This window comes from Cucurbita pepo, chromosome LG15 (genome assembly GCF_002806865.2).
Source record: "Cucurbita pepo subsp. pepo cultivar mu-cu-16 chromosome LG15, ASM280686v2, whole genome shotgun sequence".
NCBI classification, from domain to species: Eukaryota; Viridiplantae; Streptophyta; class Magnoliopsida; order Cucurbitales; family Cucurbitaceae; genus Cucurbita; species Cucurbita pepo.
This window is the reverse complement of record NC_036652.1, coordinates 1,218,777-1,231,842: the sequence shown is the minus strand read 5'-3', so window position 1 is coordinate 1,231,842 and position 13,066 is coordinate 1,218,777. Positions and strand designations below refer to the sequence as shown.

The 13,066-nt window shown below is 35.8% G+C and overlaps 2 protein-coding genes across 2 annotated transcripts; both read left to right on the top strand.

The window, feature by feature from the left end:
• Positions 1-248: 248 nt before the first annotated feature.
• On the top strand, positions 249-6,766 carry LOC111776296 (putative ER lumen protein-retaining receptor C28H8.4). Its single transcript, XM_023655718.1, has 7 exons — positions 249-683; positions 3,718-3,804; positions 4,830-5,029; positions 5,139-5,279; positions 5,381-5,461; positions 5,589-5,716; positions 6,690-6,766. The coding sequence occupies exons 1-7, from the start codon at positions 464-466 to the stop codon at positions 6,721-6,723; spliced, it is 891 nt and encodes a 296-aa protein (XP_023511486.1). The 5' UTR covers positions 249-463; the 3' UTR covers positions 6,724-6,766.
• A 913-nt stretch (positions 6,767-7,679) lies between these two features.
• Positions 7,680-9,454, top strand: LOC111811203 (ninja-family protein AFP2-like). The gene is made up of 2 exons (XM_023697958.1): positions 7,680-8,390; positions 8,889-9,454. Exons 1-2 carry the CDS (start codon positions 7,868-7,870, stop codon positions 9,299-9,301), a joined length of 936 nt encoding a protein of 311 aa, XP_023553726.1. The 5' UTR covers positions 7,680-7,867; the 3' UTR covers positions 9,302-9,454.
• The last annotated feature ends 3,612 nt before the right edge of the window (positions 9,455-13,066 follow it).

Genomic DNA, 13,066 nt, shown 5'->3' with positions numbered 1-13,066 from the left:
GAAGCGTCATGGACGAACCTAATTGTCTTGCAGTTACGAGAATCTGCTCAATCAGTCAGAACCTAATTGTCTCGCAATTACCTGTTCAATCAGTCACCACCAATAATCAGTCAGACTAGTCAAAAGTAGGTAACATACTAAAACAGACCATATTTGTTAGCTGTGGTAGATCTGTTCCTTCCATATGGTGAAAATTTATTATTATTAATTAATGAATTTTAGAATAAACCCTAATGGAGAGGGCAGAGTCCAAATTCATGGATCGATTTCATTTCTGGATATCAATTAATTGATTCGTTCGCCATAAATGGCAACCGATTCAATGCCGTCGGAGAAAAAAAACTGTTCCGATCCATTTCGCCTCAAAATCGCCTTTTAAAAAACGCCTCTCTCTCTCGTTCTCTCTCTCTCTCTGTTTCGATCGTTCCTTCAATTTCAATTCAATCGCGCTCTGTCTCTGTAAATGGATGCGTTAGGATCATATCCGATCAATTTCAGTACCGGTAGGGTTCCGATCTCGACCAGCGGCGATGAATCGAAGAATCGCCCGATAAGGCGGAATAGGATGGTCCAAGCGGCGGCAGAGTGGCTGAAACGGCGATCCACGGTAGCGAAGATCGCTATTGCAGCGGCGGCGACGGTGTTGGCGTTGGTGACTTTGAAGGTGACTGTTAAGGATCATAATNAGAACAATGGCACAGAAGGCTAGGGCACCCTGCATCTCCAATTACCATTAGAATTCTACAAGATAATAATTTAGCTATAGATACTAATATTCCCTCTTCCTCAATTTGTAATGCTTGTCAATTAGGGAAAGCACATCAATTGCCATTTGGTTCTTCTCAGCATGTATCTACAGCACCCCTTCAATTAATTCACACTGATGTATGGGGTCCATCCATTGCGTCAGTAAATAATTCCAAATATTATGTTTCCTTTGTTGATGATTTTAGTCGTTATGTTTGGATTTACTTTCTGAGATGCAAATCTGATGTTGAGTCTGTGTTCCTTCAATTTCAAAAACATGTTGAAACTATGCTAAATACCAAAATTCGCTCCGTCCAATCAGATTGGGGGGGTGAATACCATCGGTTACACAATTATTTCAAATCCACAGGCATTGAACATCATATCTCCTGTCCTCACACACACCAGCAGAATGGGTTAGTCGAAAGAAAACACAGACACATTGTAGAAACTGGCCTTGCTTTACTCGCTCAAGCCAACATGCCTCTATCCTACTGGGATGAAGCTTTCAACACAGCTTGCTTTCTTATAAATAGAATGCCCAGCCGAACCATACAACAAGACACACCACTTCATAAATTGTTTGGTAAAAGTCCAGACTACTCCATGCTTAGGGTGTTTGGCTGTGCTTGCTGGCCTAATTTAAGGCCTTACAACAACAAGAAACTGAGTTTCAGAACTACTAGATGTATATTCTTGGGTTATAGTTCTTCTCATAAGGGATATAAATGCTTAAATAGAAGTACAGGACGTATTTACATCTCTAGAGACGTGGTTTTCGATGAAAATATTTTTCCTTTTGAAGAATCTAAGCCACCAAACAAAACCACAAATCCACATCATCCTGTTCTACTTCCAGCCTTAGCCAAACTTGCTAGTTTTTACACTGAAAATGCTCTTACAGATATTGAACCAGTTGTTAGTAATTCCCATATGAATGATGGTCAAACTGATAATATTGCTAGTGACAACTTGTCTGGTGTCAGCTTATCTTCTGCAGATAATACAAGAAGTTCAGAGGAAATTGCAGAATATGAAGCTGAGAGCAGTTCGATCAATGCTCAAAACCAAACTCATGAACATGTGTCTGATCAACCAACTGAAGCAGCTAGTCAACATCCAATGCGAACAAGGTTGAGAAATAACATTGTACAAGCTAAACAATTCACTGATGGAACTATCAGATATTCAGAAACCTCAAGAAAATTCGCAAGCGCTGTAACTATCACAACTCCGATCATAGAGACTGCTACTGAACCTCGAAACCTGCAGGAAGCCATGCAACATCCAAGATGGAGAGGAGCAATGAATGATGAGCTCTCAGCGCTAAAACGAAATGCCACTTGGGATCTAGTTCCACCCAAACCTGGAATAAATCTCATTGATAGTAAATGGGTGTATAAAGTGAAAAGAAAAGCAGATGGGTCAGTTGAAAGATTAAAAGCAAGATTAGTTGCCAAAGGATTCAAGCAAAGATTTGGTGTTGATTACACTGATACTTTTAGCCCTGTGATCAAACCGTCAACAATCAGGGTCATTCTTTCGCTAGCAGTAACCAAGGGCTGGAATATGAGACAAGTTGATATCCAAAATGCATTTTTGCATGGAATTCTGAAAGAGGAAGTGTACATGCGACAACCACCAGGATTTCAAGACTCAGCCAAACCAAAGAATTACATATGCAAGCTCAAGAAAGCCCTTTATGGCCTGAAACAAGCCCCAAAAGCTTGGCATTCAAGGTTGACTGGAAAACTTATTGAGTTAGGCTTCAAGGCTTCAGTAGCTGATTCATCTCTTTTTATTCTCAAAAACAGAGAGATAACTATCTATATGCTCATCTATGTTGATGATATAATTATTGTGAGCTCCTCTGATCAAGCAACCGAAAGGTTGATTCAGAAATTGAAAATAGATTTTGCAGTAAAAGATTTGGGTGGTCTTGAGTATTTTCTGGGTATTGAAGTCAAGAAAACACGAGATGGTATCATACTGTCACAGAGACGATATGCCTTAGATTTGTTGAAAAGAGTAAACATGGAAAAATGCAAACCTATGTCTACACCAATGGGTTCTGCTGAAAAATTATTCAGAGAACAAGGAATACCCTTATCAGCTGAAGAACAATTCAAATACAGAAGTACAGTGGGAGCACTACAATATTTGACAATGACTAGGCCTGATTTGGCATTTGCTGTCAATAAAGTGTGTCAATATCTTCATACACCTACTGATGCTCATTGGGGTGCTGTGAAGAGAATTCTTCGTTATGTTAAAGGCACACTAGCATTAGGAGTGAAAATTCAGAAATCAACCATGATGTTGTCGGGGTTTTCTGATGCTGATTGGGCTGGTTGTCCCGATGATCGACGTTCAACTAGCGGCTTTGCTGTATTTCTTGGAGCAAATCTAATCTCATGGAGTTCCAGAAAACAGGCTACAGTGTCAAGATCAAGCACCGAAGCAGAATACAAGGCCATTGCGAATCTTACTGCAGAAATGATTTGGATCAAGTCATTACTGAAGGAACTGGGCGTGTATCAATCAAAGGCTCCTCGCCTCTGGTGTGACAACCTCGGAGCTACATATTTAACTTCAAATCCAGTATTTCATGCTAGAACGAAACATATTGAAGTTGATTTTCATTTTGTTCGAGAACAAGTAGCACGTAAAGCAATGGAAGTTCGGTTCATTTCATCAAGTGATCAAGTAGCTGATATCCTGACAAAACCACTGTCTAAAACTCCTTTTACTACACATTGTAACAATCTCAACATGTACAAGACTTGTTGGGATTGAAGGGGACTGTTAGAATTGGTCAATCCATTAGAATAGCTTGAAGTTAGTCATGCCATAAAGATAGGCTTACTTCGTTAGTTTCCTATGAAATCGGATCTATTAGTTAATCTTTTGCCAATATAAATAGAATATGTCCTCAATAGTGTGAGGCACAGTTTTGCATAAACTTGATAAATTACTTCTTCATCGCCGGTGCAGTCATTCACGCTGCCGGTCTTCTCATCCTCGCTTACAAGCTCACCACTCATAAAACTTGCTCCGGCGAGTTCCTCTCTCTCTCTTTCTCTCTCATCTTTTTAATTTTTATTTTTATTTTTCTGATTTTGGGATTTCTGTTTGAAAATGCTGCCAAGAATTAGGATTCAATATATATATATATATATTATTTATTTTTATAAACATAAAATTAAATTATGGATTTAAAATATTTTTATCAATTTTTTATTAACAAACGATTTTCCATTAATTTAAATAATTTTTATTTTTATTTTTATTTTTATTTTTTTGTATTTGCAAAAATATATTGATTTTGTTTAGAACAAAATAGTTAATAAAAAAAGAAATCATAATGTCCTTATTTCTTACGAGTGTATTTTGGTAATAAAATCAGATCGGTCACATAATGTCCTTATTTCTTATAAGGGTATTTTGATAATAAAATTAGGTATGTCATGTCCTTATTTCTTATCGGGGTATTTTGGTAATAAAATCAAGTTGGTCACATAATGTCCTTATTGGGTATTTTGGTAATAAAATCAAGTCTGTCACATCATGTCCTTATTTCTTATAAGAGTATTTTGGTAATAAAATCAGGTATGTCACATAATGTCCTTATTTCTTATAAGGGTATTTTGGTAATAAAATCAGGTCATAATGTCCTTATTTCTTAGAAGGGTATTTTGGTAATAAAATCAGGTCCGTCACATAATATCCTTATTTCTTATAAGGGTATTTTGGTAATAAAATCAAGTCTGTCACATAAATGTCCTTATTTCTTATAAGGGTATTTTGGTAATAAAATTAGGTATGTCACATAATGTCCTTATTTCTTATCGGGATATTTTGGTAATAAAATCAAGTTGGTCACATAATGTCCTTATTGGGTATTTTGATAATAAAATCAAGTCTGTCACATCATGTTCTTATTTCTTATAAGAGTATTTTGGTAATAAAATCAGGTATGTCACATAATGTCCTTATTTCTTATAAGGGTATTTTGGTAATAAAATTAGGTCTGTCACATAATGTCCTTATTTCTTATAAGGGTATTTTGGTAATAAAATCAGGTCTGTCGTCAAAAAGTCAAGAACTCACGGCGTTGTTCCTCATTGTAAAATTGGTGAGCGGGACAATCCTGAGAATTGACTTTTACTCAATTTTGGAGTTCATTACCCTCGTATCCACGGTTTGGGTTATCTACATGATTCGCTTCAAGTTGAAAAATACCTATGTCAAATCCCTCGACAACTTCCATTTGTATTACGTGGTAATTTTTACTGTCACTTATCAGTTTACATTTTTAGATTTATTCGTGATTTAATATGATGTTAGATTTAGAGGTCACGACTTTAACCCATTAGTTACGTTATTTACAGGTGGTGCCCTGTATGGTTCTTTCTATATTTATCTTTCCCCACGCACCCTATAATCGCTTCATTAGAGTGTTGTGGGCATTCAGTGTTTACTTAGAATCCCTTTCAGTGTTGCCTCAACTTCGACTGATGCAAAATGCTAAGGTTATTTCATTTCCTCTTTTTTCTTAATTCTTTCTCCATGTATTCATCGAAACTTTAACTTTTCGGTTCATTTCGAACGTATGTTTCTTATGTTTTGGCAGACGATCGAACCTTTCACTGCTCATTACGTGTTTGCTTTGGGAATTTCTAGATTCTTAGCTTTCGCTTATTGGGTTATTCAGGTTTGTTCTCGTCCCATAACCGAACAATTTTGTTATCAATTTCTGTTTTTGAATGCTAAAGTATTTATGGATTTGATAAGACTGTGACCTTTTTACAAACGTGGTGTTTAAATTACTTTTGTTTTAGGTTTACGATTCTCGTGGACAATATTTTCTATTGGTTGGCAATGGTTACTTTTGGTTCATGGCAGCGTTCATTGCAGAAATGATTCAATCCTTCATCCTGGCGGACTTTTGTTATTACTACATAAAAAGGTAAACTCACATGCTTATTTTAATTACAAGTTTAGTCCTTAAACTTTCATTTTTTATTGTATTGTCCCTCAACTTTAAAAAAAATTTAAATATTTAAAGGATCCCTCAAATCATAACCGATATTATTTAAAAATTCATGAATTTTAGGAGTGCACATTCAACCCGACAATCCGGACCAACACAACCTGAACTATAAAGGTTGGATTGGGTTGGGTTGAATTAGATTTTCGGGTTGGTTTAGGTTCATTTTTCTGAACCCGAACTGACTTGGTTCGGTTTCGAGCTCATGGGACAAAATCCTCAGGTTGGCCCAAGCCAAATACAAATATAAAAAATATACTAAGAAATTTGATGCGTTTGTTAGAGTGGTACTTTGTCACCAATCAAATACATTAATTCTCTTTATTATTTTCTTTTATATTATTTTATTATCTTTTATATATATATATATATATATATATATATATATATATATTCTAGAATACTAATTCTTAGTTTCTTATATAAATATTTTAAAAATATTTTAATATTTCATACTATTTTAAAACACATTATTTATAATATAAATAAATTAACTTCGGGTTAACAAGAATATAATTTATTAAAGATTTATTAATTATAATTTTTACATATATTTACATATATTTAGGTTATTCTAAAACGAATGCTTATAGCGTTCAATGTTCATAAATTATACATATGTTTAAATAATTTTTACTTTGTATATCTCTCTCACTGGACGTGGTGGAAAGTAAATAAATTTAAATACCGAATTTTATCAAAAGTTGTTCAAAATATTTTAAATACCGAGTTTTAGTGTTTACTATGACTTTTGAATCAACATGTAGCACGAGTGAGAGAATCCCTCAACCCAACCCGGACCATGTATACCCCTAATAAATTTAACTTAAAATTTTATTACGACCATATGGATATATGTTTTCTAATTCTATTTTATGGTTTTGAATTGCAGCATGGTGAAAGGACAATTGAGGATGCCCGTTTAGAGTCTTGATTTTTAAAGTATATTTTAAAGAACGAACATTATAATTTAAATGTATCATTTTTCCTTCATTACTATATACTTTGCATTATATTCACATTTTAATTAATTATTTATAAAAGTTTTAGGATTTAAACCAATAAAATTATTAAATAACGCTTAAAATTCAAAGGTATAAATTATTATTTTTGTCCAATAAATTTTTAACTCGAAATTTAGTTAATAATGAAGGGTAAAAAATGTGCTATAATTTAAATTTGGGTCAAAAAAAAAAAAAAAATAGATTGTACGGTGGCTGATGCATAACATTGTCGTGGCCTCTGGATCACCGTCGATTTCGTATCCCTTCTCCACGTGTATAATGAAGCCACGTGGCACCTAAAGTAAAATAAAATTTAAAAAAAAAAACAAAGATTATTCCACGCGCCATATGAATAGGGGCCCACAGAATAATTCGTCACGTACTTTTCGTGAGGCCGCGTCCGAAAATCTGCCACGTCTCCGACACTGTCACAGCGTGACGTCGCCGTGTCAATATCACTAGGCCTTTTCATAAAAGTTGGCGCACCTCTTAGCTGTATAATCTCCACGTGTCATTCTACAGCCACTTACAGCAGGGCCCACTTTGAAAACAAGCAACCTACACGTGGCATATTCTGGTTGGTGGAGCTGGTCTCGCGTTTTGAGATTTTAACGTGGAAAAAGACCGTAGATTATTTGTGGGGACGGGAAAATCCACCACCACGTGTCCTTCTTACCCAGCCTGTGTTTCCACGTGTCGTGACCTCAATGTTCACACGTGTTAAACATGGACCCCACAATAAAATAATAATAATATAAATATTTCAAAGATTAATGGTTTGGCCAATGAATTATCGACACGTGGAATAAAGTCAAAGGAGATTGACCAGGGAAAGAGAGATAATAGATTAATGGCGGAGGCGAAGGCTTCGGTTGCGCTAAAAATATCTCTGTGATTCCATTCTCTCCTACGTGTTCCTTCCAATCCCACCGCCTCCTTCATCTCCTCCGCTGCCGCCACGTCGCCGCTGCTCCGCCTCCCGAGAATCCCTCCGTCCATATAATCCAAATCCACAAATCTTCATTCTCACACTTGTTCTACACTTGATTTCATTTTTGTCCGGGAGATGAAATCGGCGGTGATACGTGAAGAAGGCGGCGATCTAGACCTCGATTTAGGGCTTTCAATCGGCGGAGCTTTCAGAAATTTACCGGAAAAGTTAACCCTAATCAACAATGGGTCTGATGAGGAGAGCGGAGTTACCGATGAGAAGATTAGAAGCGCGATTAGGCGAGGAGAGGCCAAGAGGAAGCGAGAAGAAGAACGGAATCGGCCATTGAAGAGGGAGAAGAAGCTTGATCGTTTAGGATCTGAATGTGATTTGATGAACAATGTGGATCTTCAAAATCCGTATCCCTACTCGTCGTTGCAGTACGTGCCGTTTATCAATGGCTATGGCTATGCGTTTCCCTGCCTGACGCCGTACTGGGCCGCCGGTGAGAGAACCCTCCATCAGCCGGCGGTGGCTTGCCGGAGTGTTTCCGATGTTGGTGGAAGCAAGAACAGGAAAACTGGGTCTTCTGGATCCTCCCCTGTTTGCAGTTCCTCTGTTATTTCTGATAATTATCACAGTTCTTCCTCTCATGAAGGTATTTTCTTTTAAGCTTTAGAAATACATCTCTATCTATTGTTACTATGCTGTTTGGGAAAACCCAAAATAAAGCCATGAAAGCTGTCGTGATTCTTAACATGGTATCAATATCTTAGCGATGCCCTTAGCTTAGCCATGTCAAAAGAACCCTCGTCGAATAAAGAAGTTGTGATCCTCAAAGGTGTAGTCAAAAGTGACTCAAATGTCGAACAAATGGTGTACTTTGTTCGATGACTCCAGAGAAAGAGTCGAGCCTTGATAGCATACTTTGTTCAAGGTGAAAATTGTTGGGGGGAGTCCTAGGTACGAGGCTCTACGAGAGCTTATGCTCAAATGAACAATATCATATTATTGTAGAAGCTCATGATTTCTAACAACATAGATTTCGTAGAACGTGTCGGATCTAAACCATTTGATTTCCATTTTGGTTTTCAAGTAAGATCATTCTAGTTCATGTTGTTAATTAGTTGTGTTCTTGTTGTTCATGTTCTTCCAGGAGTTAGTAGCAGAAGCAATTCATGTAATTCCTCATCTAAGAATCATGTTAAACCAAAGGCTTGCAGTGAGAAATTCGTTGAATCCCATGTTTCCAAACCCAGAATCAAGAACTCTTCAATGGTGAATGGAAAGCCTCCAAAGCCTGCAATCCAGAGCCGCCATGTCCAAAGTTTTGAGCAAATGCCCTGCGTTTCAACCACAGGGATTGCTCCCAATGGCACCAAAACCATAACCACTGGCTTCTTGTATAGATACTCAAACTTGGAGGTCAGTATTTTGTGTGTCTGCCATGGGGAATCCTTTTCGCCGGCCGGGTTCGTTAAGCACGGTGGCGGCGGTGAAGTCTCCCATCCTTTGAAACACATTACTGTTCTTCCAACTAATGGAATCGTACCCTCTTGGGTTAGATGAATCCATGTATCTGATTTAGATCATTACCGCTTAACATCTTTTTTTGATATTGAAACTTTGAGACCGTCACTATGTTGGTGATTTTGGTCGGTCCTACTGTGACTTCATTGAATAATTTAACGTTGGCAAGATAGGGATTCATTTATTTTCAAACAGATCCATTTACTATTCATCATTGTAACAATCGAAAAGAATTTCATTTTTATCGTTAGAACTTTTAAAATAATTTTAAAAATGAATGGAAATGGAAACTAAACACTATATTTTTTTCGATAGATTGAAGTATCTTTCTTCTGTATTCTCTCTTCTTTTATTTTTCTAATGTTTGATTTCTCGTGTAATAGTCCAAGTTCACCACTAGTAAATATTATATTGTCTCCTATTATATATTGTTGATATATAACGAACCACTCCACAATCTACCAACAAGATCGATCGTATTAAGCTTTGATAAGTTTTTCAATTCTAGTCGCGTACTAATTCATCAAAAACTTGTTAGGGTTTATTTACCGATAAAAATGACTCGAAATTTGATAAGATACACCAAAAACAGAGATTAAGCCAAAAAGAAGGAAAACAAAACAAGAATCATAAAGGAAAAAAAAAAAAAAAACAAAAAAATGGGTTAGATTAGATTTTAGATAGATATCCAATTAGCAACAAGAACAAAAATTATATACCTTCACTATTTGAACAGTTGAATCAAAACGAAAACCAAACCAACAAAAGAAAAAATGGAGGATTACAATGATTATGATGAAGAACATGAAGAACCAAAAAGAATAAAAAACCCAAAACAATTCATCAATGGATCGATCTCTTTCTACTTCCTTTTCTGCTCAACCATCCAAATCCCTTCAAAGCTTTGGTCATTTTCATAAGATTTGGTCTCCTCATTCCCAAATTCATCTTCCCCGCCGAGAATTTCAGTGCATGTAAGCAGCAAAGTTGTTGTTGTTCTTCCTCTTCTTCTTCTTCTTCTTCTTCTTCTTCTTCTTCTTCTTTCTTGGATTTTCTATTGTCTTTCTCCTTCTTCTCGTATGTTTCCCATAGTGAATCCATCCCTTCTGTTTCCTCTGAACTATGTCGCTCTTCGAAGAGCTTACAGGCGAGTGTTCTTCGCCATTCTTTCTCCTTCCTCATCGATCCATAGCTTCCTAATGATGAATTTTCTCTACTGAAGCTCCCTGGTGAACTCCATGGAGGACTCGATTCAGATCTTGAAGAACTCGATGATTCTTCTGTGATTTTTCTCAAATCTTTCATGATTTCATGCTTTTCGTCTCTGTTTTCGAATTTGGCTTCTTGTAATTCCTCTGTTTTTGCTTCAACTTCTGCTATTATCAGGGGATTTTCCGGGAGAGTTTTGATTTTCTCGGGAAAATGCTCCATGGGTTCTTGAAAATCGACTTCCACTTCCACTTCTTGGAGACTGTGTTCATATGGGTTTTGTTCAGAGTCAAAAGTGTAAGCCTCAAACACGATTTTGTAAGCTTCAAGCTCTTCCATGGGGGATTCGTCTGGTGTTCTTGGGCGTAAACTGTCAAAAACAACATGGTAAGTAGTAGCAAGAAAGCCCATTTTGGAAGAATCTGCAAAATGATGAAAATGGTGATGAAGATGATGATCAAACAGAGAGAATAATGCAAAGAGGAGGAGAAAAGTGGTGATGAAGAGAGGAGAGAGAAAGGAAAGAAGCTTGAGAAAGTAAGGGAAGAAGAAGATGAAGAAAGACAAGTGAAGAGGGTGAGAGAGGAGGAAGAAGAAGAAATGGAAGAAGTGAGAGACACAGGACAATCCAAATGCTTTCTTGGAGATGGAAATTTCAGACATTGTTTATGATTTCTTTCCTTTTTTTTTCTCTCTGTTTTTGAAGCTCTGTAACAATGGCGATGGTGGAGTTTGTTGGGGGAAAGTTCAGTGGGAGAGTAGATTTTGGTAATGAAATGGAGAGGAGAGAGACAGGAACTGTGAGAATTGGGAGAGAAAGCGGCGTGAATAAAGGAAAGAGACTGAAACAGAGAGAGAGAAAAGAGGAGGCAAAGAACAATGGAAAGAAAATGGCAGACCTTTACAATCTAACTACCAAATTATTATGATCCTCTCCATGATGTTTTTCTTTCACTCTAATTTTTTACTCTTACATGGTTATTGAAAAAAAAGTTTAGTGGTTACCATGCCACTCTGGGGAGTGAAACGAAAGAAAAGTCCCTCGACCTTATAGTTAGGTCATTCTATTTCGATCCATGATTAGGTTCTTAAGGTATATGTCAGAATAGCCGTAAGTCTACCTTTTTCAAGAATTAGATGATTGTTGGTGAAATAACATATAGGTTTGGGTGGGATGATACCAAGTAGAGTAGTTGCAATTGACATGCAAAATCGAGAAGGAACTCCCTTAAAATTCTAATAATTATAATTCAATCGGTTAAGAACCATGGCACGAAAAGAAGAGAATTAAGATATGAGAATGAATCTTATGTACCTGAAAAAAATACATACTAAACACAATGAACTCACTTCCTACCCATGGATAATAAATAAAATAAGAAAAAAAAAATGGTTGAAATCAACCAACTTAGATTACTACACTTTTTGAAATAAAAGACTAAAATTGTGGCATGATTGAAAAACTGACAGGTTTCAATTCGGAAGAATTCATATGATTACAGTGGCTATGATTATTGAGATGACAAACCCATAAATTAGGAACATTATAATACCATTATTTGTTCAACTTTAAGGCAAAAGGTTAAATTAAAGCAATCCATTAGCAGTAATTTTAGCCTTTTGTTTGTTGAAATAGCTTTCTAGCTTTCTAGCACTTGCCATATCTTCCAACCCTACATTTATGCCCTTTCATATTGATTTACCACTTCAAACGGCCTAAAATGATCGTATAGGATAGTATATTTAATTACAATGGATCAAATCAAATCATAGTAATTTCTTTACAAAATCATAAAAATAAAAATAAAAAATAGAAACCTCGACCCTCTACAGTGATATGATATTGTTTACTTTGAACATAAAAAATTTCATGGTTTTGCTTTTGGTTTTCCCAAAAAATCCATTTCAATAGAAATAGTATTCCTTACTTATGAACTCGTGATCTTCCTTCTAATTAGTCAACATGAGATTCCTCTCTCAACTACCCTCAATAGAAATTGTGGGTTTCATAAATTTCTAACGACGGATTAAACTAGAAAAATGGGTAGGCCACATTTGATAAACTTCAGACCTCATACACTTCTAAAAGTTTAGACATGGAGCTGTTATCAAATGGATTGACATCGAGCTTGTATCTTCGAAAACCACCAAACAGTATATAGGAAGAGAAATGGGGAAAAGAGAAGGAAAAAAAGGCTTGCGAATAAACAACAGAAAAAAACGGAAGGAAAGGTCAGAATTGTGAATGCAAAAATGAGGCACGTTTGTGGACACCAGACCTAGAAAGAGACTGCATCTCCACATAAAATAATCTTATATAGAAGATGGCAGAAACGAGTTAAAAAAAATTTAAATTAAATTAANAAAAAAAAAAAAAAAAAAAAAAAAAAAAAAAAAAACTATAGTTATAAATATAAGTTTAACTTTTAATTTTAGGTGTAATGGATCTAAAAAAAATTTAAAACTATCTGTCTAAGTTCTTAAACTTACAATTTTATATGTAACAAATTCTTGACCTAATCATTATTTTTTGAAATGTAAAGATTTACTAAATACAAAATTAAACGTTTACAACTCTATTAAATATAAATTTCA

Bases quoted from the DNA above. Each gene is read 5' to 3' on its own strand.
- LOC111776296 (XM_023655718.1), top strand. From the start codon at position 464: ATGGATGCGTTAGGATCATATCCGATCAATTTCAGTACCGGTAGGGTT. The intron at 3,805-4,829 runs GCGAGTTCCTCT...TAATAAAATCAG, and splicing joins CACTCATAAAACTTGCTCCG to GTCTGTCGTCAAAAAGTCAA. The intron at 5,030-5,138 runs GTAATTTTTACT...CGTTATTTACAG, and splicing joins ACTTCCATTTGTATTACGTG to GTGGTGCCCTGTATGGTTCT.
- LOC111811203 (XM_023697958.1), top strand. From the start codon at position 7,868: ATGAAATCGGCGGTGATACGTGAAGAAGGCGGCGATCTAGACCTCGAT. The intron at 8,391-8,888 runs GTATTTTCTTTT...ATGTTCTTCCAG, and splicing joins CAGTTCTTCCTCTCATGAAG to GAGTTAGTAGCAGAAGCAAT.